General features: G+C 40.3%; 1 protein-coding gene across 4 annotated transcripts in view; it reads left to right on the top strand.

The window, feature by feature from the left end:
• The window catches only part of mtor (mechanistic target of rapamycin kinase), a 342,240-nt gene extending 324,161 nt beyond the window's left edge, over positions 1-18,079 (top strand). For all 4 annotated transcript variants that reach the window (XM_059951708.1, XM_059951709.1, XM_059951711.1 and 1 more), the window contains 7 exons: positions 4,639-4,713; positions 5,861-5,996; positions 10,045-10,110; positions 10,820-10,900; positions 11,998-12,078; positions 15,491-15,596; positions 17,625-18,079. In XM_059951708.1, the coding sequence (XP_059807691.1) occupies positions 4,639-4,713; positions 5,861-5,996; positions 10,045-10,110; positions 10,820-10,900; positions 11,998-12,078; positions 15,491-15,596; positions 17,625-17,640 (561 nt within the window). In that variant the 3' untranslated portion in view covers positions 17,641-18,079. The remainder of the gene's footprint in view (positions 1-4,638; positions 4,714-5,860; positions 5,997-10,044; positions 10,111-10,819; positions 10,901-11,997; positions 12,079-15,490; positions 15,597-17,624) is intronic.
• The last annotated feature ends 2,858 nt before the right edge of the window (positions 18,080-20,937 follow it).

Raw genomic sequence — 20,937 nt, 5'->3', positions numbered from 1 at the left:
AGAGGTGAGGTGAGACTTAATAGCTCTTGACATCAAGGCAGCATTTAACTAAGTATGACATCAAGGTGCCCTAGCTAAAATGGTGTCAACAGGAATTAGGGGGAATCATTCCTGAAACAAAGGAAGATAGTTGTCGTGGTTGGCGGTCAATCATCTCATCCTCAGGACATCACTGCAGGTGTTCCTCAGGGCAGTGTCCTAGGACCAACCATCTTCAGCTGCTTTATTAATTACCTTCCTTCCATCATAAGGTCATAAGTGGGGATGTTTGCAGATGACTACACAATGTTCTGCACCATTTGTGATTCCTCAGATGGTGAAGAAGTTCATACCCAAGTGCAACAGAACCTGGACAATATCCGGGCTTGGGCTGACAAGTGGCAAGTAACATCCAAGTCACACGAGTGCCAGGCAATGGCCATCTCCAACAAGAGACATTCAGTGGCATCACCATCACTGAATCCCCTACTATCAACACCCTGGGGATTACCATTTATAGGAAACTGAACTGGTCTAGCCATATAATCACCGTGACTCCCAGAGCAAGTCAAAGGCTAGGAATCCTGCAGTGTGTAACTCACCTCCTGACTCCCCAAAGCCTGTCCACCGTCTACAGGGCTCAGGTCAGGTGAGTTATGGAATACTCGCCACTCACCTGGATAAGTGCAGCTCCATCAACACTCAAGAAGCTTGACACCATCCAGTACAAGGCAGCCCACTTGATTGGTACCCCTCCCACAAGTATCCAATCCCCCCACCATTGATGAATAGTTGCAGCAGGGTGTACTATCTACAAGATGCACTGCAACAACACATTGAAGTTCCTAAGGCAGCACCTTCCAGACCCATGCCCACATCGTCTAGGACGAGAACAGCAGATATCTGGGAACACCACCACTTGAAAATTCCCCTCCAAGTCACTCACTTTCCTGACTTGGAAACATATCGCCATCCCTTCATTGTCACTGGGTCAAAGTCATGGAATTCCTCCCTAACAGCACTGTGGGTGTACCCACACCTCAGGGACTGTGGTGGTTCAAGAAAGCAGCTCATCACCAGCTACCCAAGGGCAAATAGGATGGGCAACAAATGATGGCTTTGCTGGCAACGCCCACATCCTGTAAATGAATAAGTTTTTTAAAAAATTCTGTTGGCCTTCCTAATTGCATCTGTGCATTGTGCAGATAAAGTTTTCTCGACCAGGGTTCCTTGAGAGATTGTGATTAAAATAAATAGACATCATTTTTTAAACTTTGCGCGATGCACAATGCTAGTGCTCACAGTGTGAGCAGTGATAGAGCAGTCCTGTTGGCAATCTCATCAGAGGTCTCATCCCAGTATGGCAGTCCGCAGTAAGACCATGTTTATTTGATTCAGTCCACTCCCTTCCGAATTACCTTTCCCAACTTTCAAAGTCAATTTCCAACCTTTAAATTAAATCTACTGAGCCTTCCTTTAGAAAAATTAAATCACATTTTGGCTTAAGCTATTTATTTAAGAGAAATTTATGACATTCTCATGAGTTTTTAAAATTTATGAACAGGAAAGAGATTAATTTCAAGAATGGTAAATTAAGCTTATCTGCCTGTTTTAAAGAAAGTTTGGCTACAAGTTCATTCTCTACTCAAACGAGCACTAACAATTGTTTTCACATTATTACATCTACAGTTTACTGATCACGCTAATGTATCATGAGCTGTAGATATAATATTTTTTATGCAGGAGTTTCCTGAGACCTGAAAATTATTTCAAGGGTTCCTCCATGGCAAAGCGGTTGATAGGCTGGCCTTGATGTTGATAGTGATGAGTCTACCAGGACGCCCAAATCTTTCTCACACTGTGCACTTTCTAACTCAAGACCCCCGCCATTGTGTATTTATATCTAATATTTCTACTTCCTATGTGTAATACTTTACATTTACTTACATTAACTTTCATCTACCATTTATCTGTTCACATCTGAATTTTGATTAAATCTAACTGTATTGATTTTGCTGCCTGAGTGTTTATCAGCCAGTTTTCCTAATTCTGTGGCATTGGCAAACTTTACTAGTTTATTTGTTATGTGCTAATGTAAAGTAAAATCAGCAGTGGCCCCAAAACTGATATCTGCGGAACCCTGCTTTTAACATCTTCTCAGTGTGAAAATGATCCTCTCACCATAACTCGTTGTTTTCTTTTTTTGAGCAAATTCTGCACCCATTCACACACCTTACCCTGAATCCCGACCTCCTGTAATTTGATTATTAACCTCTTGTGGGGTACCTTGTCAGAAGCCTTCTGAAAGTCCAAATAAGTGATATCAACTGCTCTATTATTATCTTAAATTTTAGTTGCCTCTTCAAAGAACTCCTGCATATTAATAAAACATAATTTCCCCTTTTTGAACCCATACTGGCTTACTACCTTATCTGTTCTTATAAGCTGCCTTTTCATCCCATTCTTTATTATTGTTTCCATTATCTTGCCTGCAATGCCATTAAGCTTACTAGTCTATATAGTTACCAAGGTCAGTGTGGTGACCCATCTTACTGGGACGTTAGCCTATTTCCAGTCCTTAGGGATTTCACCAGTCTTCGATGACTTTTGAAAAATACATTTTAGGGCTTTGTGTATATAAATCACAGACCTCTTTTAAGTACCCTTGCATACATATTATCTGGCTCTGGAGATTTATTAACTTCCAGCCTTTGCAGTTTAAGTAGGAAATCACTTTCTAAGATCTCTAAATCACTTTAAACTACCTTATTTTTCTCTGCACTTACTGGCATGTTGCTAACATCTTGGGTGAATACTTAAGCAAATTATAAGATAAGAGTATCTGCTGTGTCCTTCTCTGCATAATTTAACTTCCCATTATTATTCCTAATACACTTAGCTTCTTCTTTGACTTTGGAGTATTGGAGAAGTCACTTAGGATCAATCTTAACATTGCCAGCAATATCCTTCTCAATCTGAATTTTCCCCTTGACTATATCTGTCACATTTTCATTTGCCTTACCGTTAACAGTATTGCTATTTTTCTGTATTCCTTGTTTTGCTGTCTTCAGAATTTTAATGTTTATCTTTATTCATCTATGTAGTTGGGCTATTGTTGTTATTGCTTCTCCCGACCTTGGGTATGAACATTTCCTGCACTGAGTGTATTACGTCTTTAAATCGACCCCATTGTTCCTCAGTGCACTCAACATCAAGCAATTCCTTCCAGTTTACCGTCTGAAGCCTTTGCCGCATCTGCACAAACTTTGCCTTCCTGAAATTCAATCTAATGGCTTTGGTTTTTACTGATATACTCTCCCAAAAAACATCGAACTAACAATGTTATGATCACTTGTTCCTAAAGGCTTAACAATTTCTGTACTCAAAATTCTGTCCTGATTGTTACAAACTATCATATGTAGACAGGCAACACGAGTGAATCTGCAGATGCTGCAAATAAATAAAAACACAAAATGCTGGCAGAACTCAGCAGGCCAGACAGCATCTATGGGAGGAGATAGTGACGACGTTTCGGGTGGAAACCCTTCATCAGGAGTGAAATAACATGGGATGGTCGAGGGGGGATAAGAGGTAGGGAGAGGGATGAAGTAGAGAGCTGGGAAGTGATAGGCTGGAGGGAAATGGGCTAGGGGAAAGGTGGAGAATTATGGGAAATAAAAGAGAAAGAAAGGTAGGGCTGAGGGGAGATTATAGTGAGGGGGGGGGGGAGAGAGAGAAAGAGAACCAGACTAAAATTATAGATAGGGATGGGGTAAGGGGGGGGGGGGGGAGCCAGAGGTATCAACAGAAGTCTGTGAGTTGGATGTTCATGCCGGCAGGTAGGAGGCTACCTAGGCGGGAGATAAGGTATTGCTCCATCGACCTGCGTGTGGCCTCATCTTGACGGTAGAGGAGGCCATGGACAGACATGTTGGAGTGGGAGTGGTCTGTGGAATTGAAGTGTGTGGCCACAGGGAGATCCCGCCACTGCTGGAAGACTGAGCGCCGGTGTAGGGTGAAACGGTCTCTCAGTCTGTGACGGGTCTCCCCAATGTATAAATGGCCACATCAGGAGCACCAGATACAGTATATCACCCCAGTTGACTCGCAGGTGAAGTGGTGCCTCACCTGAAAGGACTGTCTGGGGCCTAGGATGGTGGTGACGGAAGAGACTCGCAGGTGAAGTGGTGCCTCACCTCACACAGGCCTCCCTTCTTGTTGGTGCATTAACCATGTATTCAGTTTAGTGAGAGCCCCATGAGTAGTATAAACATTGATTTCTTTAGTCTTGTCTGCTGATATAAAATCACTGTATGTTTTTATGAGAATAGAGTGCAATTGTCTCATTCAGCGTTTCCTTTAAAGGTGAAGGAAATGGGACAGGGGCACACGCCATTGAGCTGTCTGTGATAATGCAAATAGCACTCACAATGTAATGAATGTGGGTATAGAAACTGAATCATGAGACCAGGCATTTTGTCACAGCTTTGGATTAAAAGAAGAGACTACACTTGTCAAGAAGCATATGTCGATGTTTTGGATGGGTTAGTTGTCATCTCAGTATGAAATAAGAGAGAAGTACTGTACTTTAACAGGGAGAAGGACTCTTCTTGCCAGATTTCACTCCAGTGCATTGTTTCAGTGTCCATTTTTCTGCAGGTTGCAATGACCAGAGAGAAATTCCCAGAGAAGATTCCGTTCAGATTGACCAGGATGTTAACCAATGCCATGGAGGTATGGCCCTGCATTTATATTCGGCTCTTACATTATAATGCAACCTATCATACTAAGTTGTTTCATGTATTTGTCAGCTGATGTCTCTTGCCATCTGGAATACAGCAGTCCAGTCCGACTTTCAATCTAACAGTATTCACTGAGGTCAGAGACTAGATTTCTGATATTCTATTTTGGCAATTGATTCAGTTGTGAGTTATAGGAAGTGGATGTACTAAATATAGTCATACTTTTTATTTTCCCATTATGTATTAGAAAAGTCCTGTCCCCTTTCAGACAAAACGTTAAATAGAACACCTGCTCTTCCAAAGTGGACATACTGTACCTAATCACTTTCACTAAAATGAGGAAAAGCTTCTCAATCTTGCTAACAACATTTATTCATGAGCCAATCTGAAAATATTATTATTTCAATGCAAATGTGGCATCTTGAAAAGTGAAAATCTGCCGTCAGGGTTTGCTATTCCTGCTGCTGCCTTCCAGCTCAAGTGATGCACCTTCAAGATGAGCTCCGGTGCTGTTTGTGTGGAGTTTACACAGCCTATGACTGTTGGGGTTTCTTTCCACACCTGAAAGTTGTGCAGGTTGGGAGATTAATTGAACAGTGTAAGTTGCTAGTGTTTTGTAGGTGAGTGGTTGAATCTGGTAACATGGTGATAGGAATATGAGAAGAATATATTATAAAGTAGGTACATAGGAGATGTCAGGGTAAGTTTTTTTTTCTCAGAGAGTGGTGAGTGTGTGGGATGGGCTGCCAGTGACGGTGGTGGAGGTGGATACAATAGGGTCTTTTAAGAGCTTCCTGGATAGGTACATGGAGCTTAGAAAAATAGAGGGCTATGGATAACCCTTGGTAATTTCTAAAGTAAGTACATGTTCAGCACAGCATTGTGGGCTGAAGGGCCTGTATTGTGTTGAAGGTTTTCTGTGTCTCTATTCAGGATTATTCATGCAGAGCTGAACTGTACATCTGTAGAAATTTGCAAGAGTCTTAGGTGACACACCATATCTCTTCAAATTCCTAATGAAATAGAACCACTGGCATGTGTACCAGTGACTGCATCAAGGATAAATCATTGAAGATGTTAACACCATGGACCATTGTTCCCTGTTCCTTCTAATTACTCTCCTTGTTGCTTTTACTCAGGTAACAGGATTGGATGGGAACTATCGAATTACATGTCACACAGTGATGGAAGTGCTTCGGGAGCACAGGGACAGTGTTATGGCAGTGCTTGAAGCCTTTGTATATGACCCTTTGTTAAACTGGAGGCTCATGGACAGTAAGTATTAAGTAATTTTTGCTACATAATTGTCTGATTATAGGAGCTGTTATGTGTGCCTTCCCTCAGTCTCTCAAAATGAAGCCTTTAAATTGAATAGTTTTCACTTCAGGGTCTTCAAAGAGTGTCTCAATAGGTACATTTAACGACAGAGAAATGTATTCAATACACATAATGAAATGTATATGCTGCCTGGCCTGCTGTGTTCCACCAGCATTTTGTGTGTGTTGTTATTTGAATTTCCAGCATCTGCAGATTTCCTCGTGTTTGCTGGTTACATAATGAAATTCTTTTTCTTTGCAAACATCCATGGAAACAGAGGAGTGCACAAAGAATGAATAACAATTAACATTAGAACCCCTAAGCTTCCCCCTCCCACGCACAAGCAACAGCAAGGCAACGAACCTCACCCTCACCAGCAAAAGAAGTATCAGCACCCCTCACTAAGCATGCAGCAAGCATCAGAATAGACACAGGCTTGCAATACCCCAACGACTACTTGTTCACCCAGTAATTCGCTCTCTGTCTCTCCCCCTAACAAGGGAAAAAGGGGTGTCCCTGTTTCACAGTGAAAGGGGAGACATAACAAACAACTCAATGATTCATGATGTTAAAAGTCTGCTGCGTAGTTTTTTTCCAAGCTCTACGCCCAGAGAGGCAGCCCTGGAAAGGCGCAGATCTCTGGACACACAATGCACAGCAGCTAACCCGCTGCTCCCGATGTTCTGGTCGCGGGAGAACACAGAACATCGGCCTGGAGCCAGCACGTCTCCAGAGCCATGAAAGTCTGGCACCCTGATTGTCTTCCAGGCCGTGTCCTTGGGATATCAAAAAGTGGCCAGTCATTAGGCCCTGAGAGTGGGTCCCATTCCTGCAAAGAACTGAATTCAGGGAGTAACTCAGGTCAGAGTCTTCAAAAGAACCTTGAAAAGGGAAAAAGAGACATCAAAGATAAATCTGTTTCCGAAGATGCAAGCCAAGGAATCGCCGTTTAGCGCCATCCTGACTATGCTCTGCCCCTCTGTGTCCCAGTTCATCCACAGCTGCTGCATAACAGAGAACGCTCTGTATATGGGCTGTTCCCAGGGACAAACACCGAGACAGGCATTAAGTGCTGCTGGAATGTCATCAACTCAGTGAAAGACTGCATTTCGTCTGCCCAAAACTTGCTGGTCTTCCAGCATAGTGAGATCCCCATAAAGAAATCGTACAGGTTATCTCAGTCCAGGTTGCAGGAGTACAGATCGAGGGGCACTTTGAAACTCAGTGAGGCCAATGTAAAGGCTCTGTAGGAAAGGATCTTCTGCATATAGAGGGGCAGAGTTGGGTATGTGAAGCCCCCGAACAATTGAAGGAGGCAATAGTGCTGCATTTGTTTTGCTTTTCTTTACTTTAAAGTTTACACTAAATGTACCAACCAAGGATATACAGGGGGTTTTTTTGACCTTTTTTCTCCTTTGTGTGTTTTTTTAATCATGAATAGTCTGTTTTTGAAATGAAGGATATATAAAAAAATAAAAAGCTGAATTTTCAACCAATATTTTGTGCATTTTACTGAGCACCTATAAAGTTTGGGATATACATCTGAAATTAACATGCAGTAAAACTCAGATAATCCAGCACCTTTTGAACTTGGGTACTGCTGGACTGGCAGATTTCTGGACTATTGAATGTTATTCCCTGTTAATAATACAGCACAATTTTAAAACACTTCTTTAAGATGTTACACAGCAGTATAACAAATTCTACAATAAACCTTTTAAGATTAAAGTCTGTGGGAACCAGAGGCCCTGAGAGTCAGGTACCAAATGACTGGAATTTCCAAACAACCAGATCACAGCCAGTTATAACCACAGCGTTGGAGAGTGCATATTAAATATTAAAGATTTTAAAGAGGCTGATTTTAAAGAAGATTATTTTAAAAGCTGGTGCTTTTAAAGAATATAAAAATGTATAAGTCTCCAGTTCCTGACAGAATATCCCCTAGGACCTTGAGGGAAGTTAGTGTTGAAATAGCAGGGGCTCTTACAGAAATATTTCAAATGTCATTAGAAATGGAGATGGTGCCGGAGGATGGCGTATTGCTCATGTGGTTCCATTGTCTAAAAAGAGTTGTAAGAGTAAACCTAGCAATTATCGGCCTGTAAGTTTGACATCAGTGGTGGGTAAATTAATGGAAAGTATTCTTAGAGATGGTATATATAATTATCTGGATGGGCAAGGTCTGATTAGGAACAGTCAACATGGATTTGTGCGTGGAAGGTCATGTTTGACATATCTTACTGAATTTTTTGAAGAGGTTACGAGGAAAGTTGATGAGGGTAAAGCAGTGGATGGTGTCTATATGGACTTCAGTAAGGCCTTTGACAAGGTTCCGCACAGAAGGTTAGTTAGGAAGGTTCAATCGTTAGGTATTAATATTGAAGTAGTAAAATGGATTCAACAGTGGCTGGATGGGAGATGCCAGAGAGTAGTGGGGGATAACTGTTTGTCAGTTTGGAGGCTGGTGACTAGGGGTGTGCCTCAGGGATCTGTACTGGGTCCAATGTTGTTTGTCATATACATTATTTATTTGGATGATGGGGTGGTAAATTGGATTAGTAAGTATGCAGATAATACCAAGGTAGGCATTGTGGATCATGAAGTAGGTTTTCAAGAGAGATTTAGGCCAGTTAGAAGAGTGGGCTGAAAGATGGCAGATGGAGTTTAATGCTGATAAGTGTGAGGTGCTACATTTTGGTTGGACTAATCAAAATAGGACATACATGGTAAATGGTAGGGCATTGAAGAATGCAGTAGAACAGCGTGATCTAGGAATAATGGTGCATAGTTCCCTGAAGGTGGAATCTCATGTGGTGAAGAAAACTTTTGGTATGTTGGCCTTTATAAATCAGAGCATTGAGTATAGGAGTTGGGATGTAATGTTAAAATTGTACAAGGCACTGGTGAGGCCAAATTTGGAGTATTGTGTACAGTTCTGGTCACTGAATTATAGGAAAGATGTCAACAAAATAGAGAGAGTACAAAGGAGATTTACTAGAATGTTACCTGGGTTTCAGCACCTAAGTTACAGAGAAAGGTTGAACAAGTTAGGTCTTTATTCTTTGGAGCATAGAAGGTCGAGGGGGGACGACTTGATAGAGGTATTTAAAATTATGAGGGGGATAGATAGAGTTGATGCGGATAGGCTTTTTCCATTGAGAGTAGGGGAGATCCATACAAGAGGACATGAGTTGAGAGTTAGGGGGCAAAAGTTTATGGGTAACACGAAGGGGAACTTTTTTACTCAGAGAGTGGTAGCTATATGGAACGAGCTTCCAGTAGAAGTGGTAGAGGCAGGTTGGATTTTGTCATTTAAAAAAAATTAGATAGGTATATGGACAGGAAAGGAATGGAGGGTTATGGGCTGAGTGCAGTGAGGTGGGACTAGGTGAGAGTAAGCGTTCGGCATGGACTAGAAGGGCCGGGATGGCCTGTTTCCGTGCTGTAATTGTTATATGGTTATATATGGTTAAATCCTGGCATAGTCATAAAGGTGCACAAGAATTATTGACAGCAGTTGACATATACCTATGTCAGGCAGGAAGTGTCATATACTTGTCCTCCCCCCCCCCCCCACCCCAATTTTTTGTTTTTTTATTACAGGATCATTCTAATTCAAATAATATTTTGTGCGTCTAGACAGAAATAGGGAAATCGACTATCTTCCTGGCTAAGCACCACGTACAGAGCATTATGTATTGCTATTTATCCCTCCTTAACCCAAAATTTCACAACCTACTTAAGGCAACTTTGCTGCTACTTGAACTAAATTCAGAAATCTCCGTGCACAGTAGAAAATAAACATGTTAATTTAATAATGGAGAAAGAAATTATTTTGCATCTAGCCAGAATGTGCTCTAAAGACATTTAACAAATTCAGTTTGCAAAGCACCTGAAATAAGAAATGGCATTTGAATTTTTAAAACAAAAGTAAAGAACCCACGAATTAGTTCTGACTTAATTATTGTGCAGTGGCTAACTGTAATATTTTCTGTCCATTCTTCAGCAAACGTTAAAGGTAACAAACGTTCCAGGACGAGAACAGATTCCTACTCAACCAGTCAGACAGGGGGTGAGTACCTCAGACTGCTGATAGTTGGTTCACTGTTGTTCATTCAGGCAATTTGGTTAAGATAATTGGAGATTTGGGGTGTTGGTGAGAGGACATGAATAGGATATGCGTGAGAGGATAGAAAAGTAATTCCTTTTGCTTTCCCATCTCAAAATGTATTGACTTCCAATGGGTGAAGGTCACAGAATAGCAATGATCATCGGGACGGTTGATATTTATCAATGATCGTTTACAGGCTCTCCCCGGGTAATGAACAGGCTCTGTATTTATAGAGATGCATAAGTTGGAAAATACACAAAATCACTCCGTGTGAACTATACCTGGTAATGAATGGATTAAAAGCATGTGAGACTGATAAAGGACAATTACTGAAAGTGGAGAGAGGGAGGAAGCTGGAGTCTGCTCTTCATAGGAACAAATGGATGTCTAAATTGGACATTTTAAGTTAATAATATTATGGGAGCTCATTTATTTGGGTGACCATAAGTCAGGCAATTGTAACCTGGGGATAGCCTGTACTGTGATGTGGTTAGGCTATGTATTTGCCATTAGATTCAGATCAGTCATGGTTTCCTGATTCTGATATATTAAAAAGTCTTTACTTAAAATGGTAACAAATTGTGTTATTGAGCTTAATTTTTATTTCAGGTTTTCACCACGTACCTGGACTGCTCCCTTGCTGATATTTTTGTTACATTTTGTGTTTCAGAATTGCTGGATGGGGTAGAACTTGGAGAAACAACACATAAAAAAACTGGGACTACTGTGCCTGAATCCATACATTCTTTTAGTAAGTTACCTTAAAGTTATAAATCTGTTTTATTTCTAATAGTGCTCAACTTGCCATTTCCAGCATGAGCTCTTTTAGTAATTTCAATCAATTGACTCACATGACTTTTTTGGAACAGATCACTCAAATGAATAGGTTGTAGTAAAGAAATTTGTAGATGCTGCAAAAATTTGCAGTGTGGTTAACAGAGAGGAGGAGTGTTTTAACCTGCAGGAAGATGTTGACAACCTGGTCAGGTGGACAGATAAGTGGCAAATGTATTTTTAAACAGGGAAGTGTGAAGTTGTGCACTTGCAGAAGCTGAAAATCCAAAAGAGAAGCAGGAACTACTCCAACAAGAGAAAGTCTGTAGATGCTGGAAATCTGAGCAACACACATAAAGTGCTGGACTCAGCAGGCCAGGCAGCTGCTATGACAAAAGATACAATCAATGTTTTGGGCCTGCTGAGTCCCTCCAGCATTCTGTGTGAGGAACCACTCTGAGCACTGAGCAGCGTTTCAGGTCACGGACTTTGATGGAGAGTCCTTAGCATGGAAGTGAAGAGGCTCAGGGGTACTATGTTATTTGAAACGTACCAGCTTGGGCAATTTTTAAATGAATAGAAAAAATCACTTACCGGATGTTTTACAGAATTTTAAGATAGAATTGAAGTCCTTTCAAAGCTCAATAATCAACAGTGGATGAGCTTTCAAAGAAGCAGATTTATTTTGCTTTCCAAAATATACACTGGTCTGTACAATTTAGTAATTATATCAAGTTAACTATGCCTCCCATGCTGATAGTAATTGGGACTTCCTCTCTTGGTCTTGTATTTTTCTCCCACATCCCAATGACATGCAGTTTGCTAGGCTAATTGGCTACTGGAAATTCCCCTGGTATAGGTGAGAGTGAGAATTGTTTGGAATGTGGGAAGAAATGGTTTCAACTAAAATTACTGGGGAAATCAGGGCTGCCAAAGGTTCAATGAACCAAAATGGTCCTCTTCCATGTCATAAGAAAAGAGAAACCATTATCAGCCATATATACTTGGGCCACAGTTACATTGAGGCCACTTTTTCTGTTTGTCATCTTTTTATAATTGCTATTTATTTTTTAGTTGGAGATGGTTTGGTGCAGCCTGAGGCCCTGAACAAAAAGGCAATTCAAATCATTAACAGAGTTAGAGACAAACTTACAGGTAAGCTTTGTCACTGATATTTCACGATAGTTTTCCATCTCATAGGTAATTTAATGTATTTTTTTAAGTTTGTTTCTGGTAACTTATTCTGTGGTTACCACACCTGGAACATTTCTATGAAGTTATCCCTTAAAAGGTGAATAACTTGTTTTCATACAAGAGTCTGACAGTTACTTAGTCAGGTTCATCAATTATTTTTGAAATGCGTTCATTGTTGGTTTCTGCTGTAAGTAATATTTGCTTACTGCACAGCAAAGTCATACAAATAGGAATGACCTTGCTGTACCGAATTACTGAACTATTTTTTAGTAATGAATCAACAGGTAGTGCTTGATTTAACATCTCAAACAAAAGATTTATTTTCCATCAGCACAGGACTCTGTAAATGATGAGATCATTTACTCAGAAATGAAACTTAAGTTGACAACATTATGATTCAAAACAACAATCCTGGCACTGAGCCAAGCTGGCATCAGACTGGCAAAGTAGACACATTAGACATAATGCATTTCGAAGAAAATAAATACAGGGTAGTTGTCACAAAGGAGTTCCTTCGGTGTCAGTGAGCTTTAAACTGTCTAGTTGTAAATTATTTTACACTTCAGAAACGTTCATCATCTATCAGTGATGAAGCACTGAAAAGCGAGCCTGGCCAGTTAATTACATCTGAGGAAAGATGTATGTGTCATAGACATCAAAATAGCCTTTGTGTGATGGAGTCCACACAGTTTTAGTCAAGTAGCCTGCATTCAGACGGAAATTCATTGAAATTCTACTGTTTTATGAATTTGTGGATTTTGTGTGTGTGTGTGTGGTATATGCAAATGTAGGCACATAAGTGTTTAGAAATGTGTGTAAAATAGCAGATTTCTTTCGCTGTTTTTCATAAGTTAGAAAGTGTACTTCTGCAACTGTAATTGAAACAAAGGAAATGTTCTGAAGTCATGTGATATGGCCACAAGAAGTTAATAGTGATAAAGAGAAGCAGAATTACTCAGCTATGGAAGATAGGACCAGGAATGTACAGATATATAAAGTGCAATGTAAAATTCATTATCAGAGTACATACCATATGCAACCCTGAGATTCTTTTTCCTGAGGGCATACTCAGCAAATCAGCACTCATACTCAGTAACTGTAAACAGGATCAATGAAAGAGCAAGAACATAGAAAACAACAAACTATTGAAAGACAACTATAAGTAAGTAATGAAAGCATGAACTAACAAGATGAAGAGTCCTTAAATGAAGGATATGGCTGCATTGAAGAGAGTGCCGAGTAAATTCACCAGGATGTTGCCTAGTTTGGAGTTTGAGAAGAGATTGGATAGATTGTACTGGTTAGGTTCGTCTCCCTGGAGTGATGGAGGCTGAGAGATGACCTGTCAGAAGTATATATGATTGTGAGAGGTGTAAACAGGGTTGATAGTAAAAATCTTATTACTCTTTTTCAAGATACAAGTTTCAGTTTATTGTCATTTAGAAACCACAAATGCAATGCAGTTAAAAGATGAGACTTACCTCCAGAATGATATCACAAAAGCACACGATAAAGCAGACTACACCAGAAAATCCACATAACGTTTGGTAATCCCCAAATCCAGAGTCTGGAGAGGCTGCTGCGTATTAATATCGCGCTACCATCTTAGCGCATACCCCGGAAATGAGTTCCAAACCCACCAGACAAAACAAGACTGCCTGGACACACCAAGTCAGGAGACCAACTCTACCACCCCACAAACCAAAAACTAAAGCTACAAGACCTACACAAAACCACATAGTTACATATAGTTATAGTTAACATATAGTTACAACAGTGCAGACAATACAGACCATGGGCACAGTTAAGGTAGTCCAAAGATGGTCCAAAGACTCATTTCCTGGGTAAATGAGCTAATAAATATATCAAAAAAAAAAGGGGGGCATGCTTTTAGGATGCTGGAGTTTTAAAAGGGATCTGAGCAGTGTTCTTCTTTAGACAGCGTGATATCTAGGATGCACTGCCAGAGGAGGTGGTACTACATCTAAAAGACATTAAATAGACTTAAAATGGCAAGGTATAGAAGGACATGGGTTTAAAGTGAGTGGGCAAAAGAGTTCTGAATTGTCTTGCTGCTTATATCTCAACACCTATCAGTGACAAAAATCACTGCTTTTTGAACACAAGCACATGCAGCAGGTGCTGTTTAACACCTTGCTCTTAGCGTAGTGTACAGTTTAACAGCCATGTGTGCATGCAGTTGTAATAAAGTTTAAAAACTTCAGCAACAGCCTCCTGTCCCAATTAAGCAGCATCGTGTCCCAAATAAACAAAGAGAATCCCGCCTATTTTCTCGATTAGGTTTTTAAGAGTTGTCCCAAATAGTGGCTTCCCCGTTTAACCAATGGCCCAATTAACCTGATTCTGATGTGAGTCTATTGCGGACTGAGAGAGGGAAGGGGACAGGGAGAAGGGAATCATGGTTGAGAAAAGAAGGGAGACATGAAGGGACGGGAACACCAGAGAGACATTCTGTAATGATCAATAAACCTGTTGTTTACTTATATGCGTGTGGTGTGTGTTTATGTATTTGTGAATGCGAATATATATTTGTCATAGTCAAAAGTATTTTTTTGGTGAAGGGTGTACATTGGTCAGTGAAAAGCCCATTGTTTTCCTTAATATGCATTAATTTGGTTTTGAGTGTATAGTGTACAAATCTCAAATTTGCATATGATCCAAAACTTGGAATTGAACTGTGAGAACTAGAACAGACTTTCAGGAAGTTGAAATAAATGAAAGATAAAATATAGTGCTGAGGAATATAAAGTGGTGCAAGTGGTAACAAGAATGATAAAAGGCAACATTAACCGGGGGCAGAGGTTATCTGGATAGATCCCACAAAGTAATATTGTGGAGTTTATAAATGAAAGCTTTGACCACAAGAGGAAGGAGGTGATGAAGAACGGCTTGTTCAGCCAGAACTGGAATATTGGTTCGGTTCAGGGTGCCGCGCATTAGAAAAAAATGTGAAGACTTTGGAGAGTGTGTAGAAGAGGTTAATCAAAATGATTCTTCCTTCACCCACGTCTCACAACATCACACCTACTTCTGACCATTCTTCATCCAGGTACGTAGCCCCGTTCTGACATCGGTGTACATTCTGGCCAGAGGGTTGTGTTTGGGTCCATCAGTGCCATGACTGGCTTGCAAGCTTTGTAATGTAGAACACTGGTGAACGAACATATGGTATGTAAAGGGAAAACGCTCGCATCGGCAAAGAATAAAGAACATAAAAGGAAGGTAACAGACAAAAAATAGTCACAAGAGTCAAAGAACAAAATATTCCACCATTCAAGTCATCAAGACAAAGTCTGACCTTAGACTGAAGGAGCTATTTGATTCAGGTTAATGTATTTGATGTATATTTCAGGTCGTGATTTTGCCCACGATGAAACTTTGGATGTACCCACTCAGGTGGAGCTGCTAATTAAACAGGCAACATCCCATGAGAACCTCTGTCAGTGCTATATTGGATGGTAAGTGCCATGACATCATTTAATAACAAGATGGAAGATTTTATTCCCCTCTAAGAAAGTTTTACTCATTCAAATGAGCTATAGACAGTGCTTCTTTAAACATGGGTGGGATAGAAAGCACCAAGACATTTTTATAGCATTAAAACACAGATGGGCCTGTTGGACAAAGCTGGACTGTGCAGACTAGAAATCCATCCCACAAGCTATGCTCTGCATACTGACTTATGGAGATGGTTTTCTTTGTAGTGCATGGTTAGGTTTGGGCTGCAGTTCTTCTTTGGATAGACTGACTGGCACTGCATCTCATGATTCAGCATTACAGTAGAGAATGTTTTCAAGAGATATTGAGGCCATGGTTAAGGGAAAAGAAGGAGGTGCATAGTAGGTATAGGCAGGTAGGAACAAATGAGGTACTTGAGAATAAGAAATGTGAAAGAACACTTAAGAAAGAACACAGGAGGGCTAAAAGGCAGCAGACAATGTGAAGGAGTATCCTAAGGGATTCTACAGATATGTTCAGAGCAAAAGAATTGCAAAGGACAAAATTGGTCCTCTGGAAGATCAGGATGGTAAGCTATGCATGGAGCCAAAAGAGATGGATTTTTTGCATCTGTATTTACCTGGGAGACAGACACAGTCTGTGGAAGTGAGGCAAAACAGCAGTGAAGTCACAGACCCCTATACAGATTACAGTGAAGGAGCTATTTGCTGTCTTGAGGCAAATTGGGGCGTGTAAGTCCTCAGGGCCTGAAAAGGTGTTCCCTCGTACCCTGTGGAGGGCAAGTGCAGAAGTTGCAGGATCCCTAGCCGAGATACTTAAATCATCCTTAGTGACAGGTGAGGGATCAGAGGATAACTAATGTTGTTCCATTGTTTAAGAAAGGCCCTTGAAAGAGAGACAAGAATTATGCTGGTGTTGAAGTAGCAAGAAGAGAGAAACAGGATTGGTTTGTTCGCTTTAGAGTCGAAATGGTTTAAAGAGAATTTTATAGGGGTGACCAAAGTAATGAGGGGTTTTAGAGAAAATAACTCCAGCTGAGGAATTCTTTTCTTTACTGGTTGGAGGGACAGTAACCAAACCTCACTGATTGGAAGATGAGAACCGCTATTCATCCAGAATGAGTAAGAATGAAGTGACACAGATATCAGCCTGTATTTGCAATTTAATGGCAAATAATGTGGCACAGAACATTGAGAAAATCTATGCTGTAATTTTTGTTGTTCAAAGACTGTGTAATAATAAAATTATTTTCTACTGTCAATATTACACAGCCTTTACAGACACAGAGAGAGAGAGAGAGAGAGAGAGACACACACACACACAAACCCACCCCCCCCCCCAATATGGATTTTCTCTTGAAGAAAATTTGTAAGATATTAACTTACTGAGATGCTCCAGGCATAAGTGAACAGTAAAAGGCAGTTAACAAAAATGCAGTAGCATGATTTTGAGAAGAATGAGAAGGAGGATGCAGGATTGTGATCAAATGGTGATACTTCGCATTGGAAGGCAGGATGCTTCAACTTCACTTTGCTTCAATTATCGTACATTATGAGCTAGGGCTTGGATGGATTAGACCCTGACCCCAATTTCAGAAGATAAATATTTACCTGAATATAGACTTTCAGACAATAGTGTTTGCTTGCCCTGTCAGGAAAACTTAGTACTCTGTTTCCAGTGTTTGGAAAGGTGACTTTTATTGCCTTCAATTCTTTGAAGTGTGACAGTGCAACTTGAGCTAATAGAAACCATTGAGAACATTGATTCACAAGCTTCGAAAGTGCTAAGCGTTGAAGTATTATTTCTGACATCCTCCACTGTTCATGAGTGACTCTGGCTGACTGTAACCAGCCCTCTGTTGTGGAGCTTCTTGACGCTGTAACTGTAGATATGGTCATGTATCGCTTGACTGTTTCAAACAAGTATTAAAAATTAGCTGTACAGCTTTAAGCAAAGAGAAGCATTTAGAATGTGAACTGATGATTATATTGTATTATATTGATAACTATATTATGTTTTCCCTTTAGGTGCCCCTTTTGGTGAAGCAATTTCAATACATGCCAGATGGCCTCATAAAAGTTGAATGTGATTCATGCCAAATAAGCCATGTTTATTTATTAAGGTTTGAAACCTTGCTGGATATAACACAAATGATACAACGCACAGAGTAACACAGCGGACTGCAGCCTAAGTGGACAGGGCTCTGCAACCAGGAGCCTGCGCAGATGGGAGATTTACCAGAGCAAGCTGGAGGTTTTGAGAGCAACCTGAGCTGAATGACGTGACCTGTACAGTCCCAAGTACTGACATTTTGAAAATCACTGTTAGACATAAGCAAGGTTATTTTTTAGTACTAATTTGGTAATATTTAGCTGAGCACCCTGATAGAATAATAAATATTGTAATTACTGTGGAATACATATTTCTTCTGGCCAGAAATTCAGTTCATAAACCATTCATAAAATGTCAATAAAGCAATTAACCAAAAGTGATGGATGCAAATATCTTTTTTTTTACAAAAACATTCAAGACATCTTCCAAAAATAATTGTCAAATCTTCATGTCCTCTTATCTTCCATTATATCATAAAGTTTTAAAGCCTGAATTTGAAAAAATAATTTTAACTTTGTATCCAAGTGGCTAAATTGGACAGTTATATTGGAATTAAAATTCAAAGTTGCAGTGCACAAGTTCACATAATGTCTTAACCTACTGAAGTCTCTCAGAGTGCTTCACATAAAATGAATTTCTTAAAAACTTGTTCACATGTGAATACTTCAGTCCTACACACAGTAATGTTCTGTGGAAAAGCAGAGTAGGAATATTGCACTTCTGCAAGGAGACTTTGAGCGCCTCTTCGAAGCTTTTCTTTGTTCTTAAAATTACATCGAATATAAAGCTAAGAAATGTGTTACTGGCCAACCGATTCCATGCCGCTGACTCTGCTTCATACATGAGGAGATTCAGGACTCTGATAACATATGTGAGCTGCAATCCAGCTGCTACAGTTTGGGCAGTCTGGTGCATGTGGGAGAATAGGTGAGTAGCAGAACCTTCACAGTGCCTTCACAAGCTGTGTCTAGATCAGTGGTTCCCAACCTTTTTTTGGCCATGCCCCACCTAATCACCTCTAAAATCCTGATGCTCCCTGTGGTGATATATAATTCTTATTATTCAAAAAGTGAACTCCTATTCACCTGGAGGAAGCCTAAAAGACCATTAACGGTTTAAACAAGCTTCCAAACAACATGGCATTCATGAAAGAGAAAAATAAAAGAACCAAAGGACTGTTAAAGTTCTGAGGAAGAAATTACTAAGAAATTGTAAAAAAAAAGAACATTAAGTGATATTAAAATAATAATAATAAATAAATAAAACAATGCCGATTCGTTTCTACAGCATACAAAGACAGATACACCGTTTAAAAGAGATGACGCAATGTACACACCTTCACACCACCAAGAACCGAAAGCTACTGCAAAAAGCAGCATTGACGTGACCTCGTACGAGTTTCTTACACATTTGGACGTTCATTCGTTCCTTCCTACATCAGTCAATTCATTAATTTAATTATGAAAGCCATTTGATGGTTGTAATGATGATGATATACTATATATACAGTACATACGCAATTACACGTACATGCAAGTATTTTTATGTATGCATACTGAATATACACATATGTATTAACTCGCACACACACTCATACTCACACAGACTTACTAGAAAAAATTCACTGTTAATAACTCATTCTCGAATTGCCCCCCTTAAAAATCAAATTACCCCCTTGTGGGGCGTATGCCCCATGTTGGGAACCACTGGTCTAGATGAAGAAGAGCAGCAGCAGGAGTAATTGTAGCGCTACCAACAGCATTGCCTCTTCGATTAAGCACTGGATTATTTTGTTCAGGAGCTAAGTGATCACAGGATTATACCTGGGACATGGGACTGGCAACAGTGGGGACAGAGGTGACAAAATCATCACACCACTTCACTCGAGCTCACTTCTCTCAGAATGTCAAATTCATTATGGTTTGAAACTAGCATAGAGGAAAAGTTGTCGCTGCCTTGCTCACCGCTGACATTAGGAACTTTTCCTTTGGTAGCCCAAAATTCTCCCAAGTGAGTCATAACCAGTGCTTTATAATGATCCAATATGATCTCCTTGCTAAGGCTTCAACTACAAACTTCTCTATACATCCCAACTTCTTGCCTTACAACTCTTAATAATTTGTGTACAAAACCACCATAGGCTCTCTGTTCTGCAAAAGATTTTTCCATTGTGTTATTTATTGATTGTTGTACTTTTATATCATTCCTCCCAATATACGGGCATCAAACATCTCTCTTTTTAAAATCCAATAACTACACTTCTGCATATTTTACCATTCTGAACCAGTCCCACAGTTTATCGTTTTTGCTGTGTAGTATCCCCTGCAATCTGTATAATTCCTGAATTTAGGAAGTGATAAAGAGGTGAAACCTGGTGAGGCTGTAAATTTTAGAAATAATTTTTTAAAATGAATAGGGATCAAGTAGTCATTCTTATTGCATTTGTTCACTTTAACCCCATGAACTTTAACAGGCAATAAAATATTTTAACAGGATTATTAGGATAGGATTTTTTTAAATGCTGCACCGACAGACCAGTTCAGACAGCATCTGTGGTGCTCCTGTAAAACACAGTTAAGATGGAGGATGGGGGCCTTGCTTGTCTCAATCTTAGGAAATAGGGGAGCTGCTGTGCCTGCTCATTCAGGGAGGTGATATTAAGAGACCAGGCAGTCTGTGGTGTGAACTCCCAGGAATGTGGTGCACTCAGCTCCCTCTACAGAAGAGTCATGTATTCGCAGATGGAAATGGTTTCTGTGCACCTTCCTGAAGTCCACAGAGATTTCCTTTGTCTTCTGCACATTCAGGCTTAGGTTGTTTGTCTCACTCTAATCCACCAGCTACTCCATTTCCTCTTATACTTCGTCTTGTAATCGTTCTTGAGAAGGCCAGCCGCTGCAAACTTGATGACATGGTTTGAGCTGGATCGTGAGGCACAGTCATTGTCAGCAGCATCAACAACAATGAGCTGAGGACACAGTCTCGGGGAGCGCCAGTGCTTCAGCCAGACGGAATGTCTGCTCCACTGTAGGGAGGGGTGCCTTGCTCACCAGCACCTTGTTCTGTGCACCAAACCGGTGTAGAAGACATTCAGCCTCTCAGGGAGTGACACATCCTGGTCACTGATGCGCAGGATAGACTTGGAGTCTGTAGTCCTCTGAGTTGCCTGCCATATGCACTTCATGTCTCTGTTATCACAGAAGTGACTGTAATTTCTCTGAGAATTCT

Source organism: Hypanus sabinus, chromosome 27 (assembly GCF_030144855.1).
Source record: "Hypanus sabinus isolate sHypSab1 chromosome 27, sHypSab1.hap1, whole genome shotgun sequence".
NCBI lineage: Eukaryota > Metazoa > Chordata > Chondrichthyes > Myliobatiformes > Dasyatidae > Hypanus > Hypanus sabinus.
The sequence above is the reverse complement of the archived record's forward strand: the minus strand, read 5'-3'. Positions and strand labels throughout refer to the sequence as shown.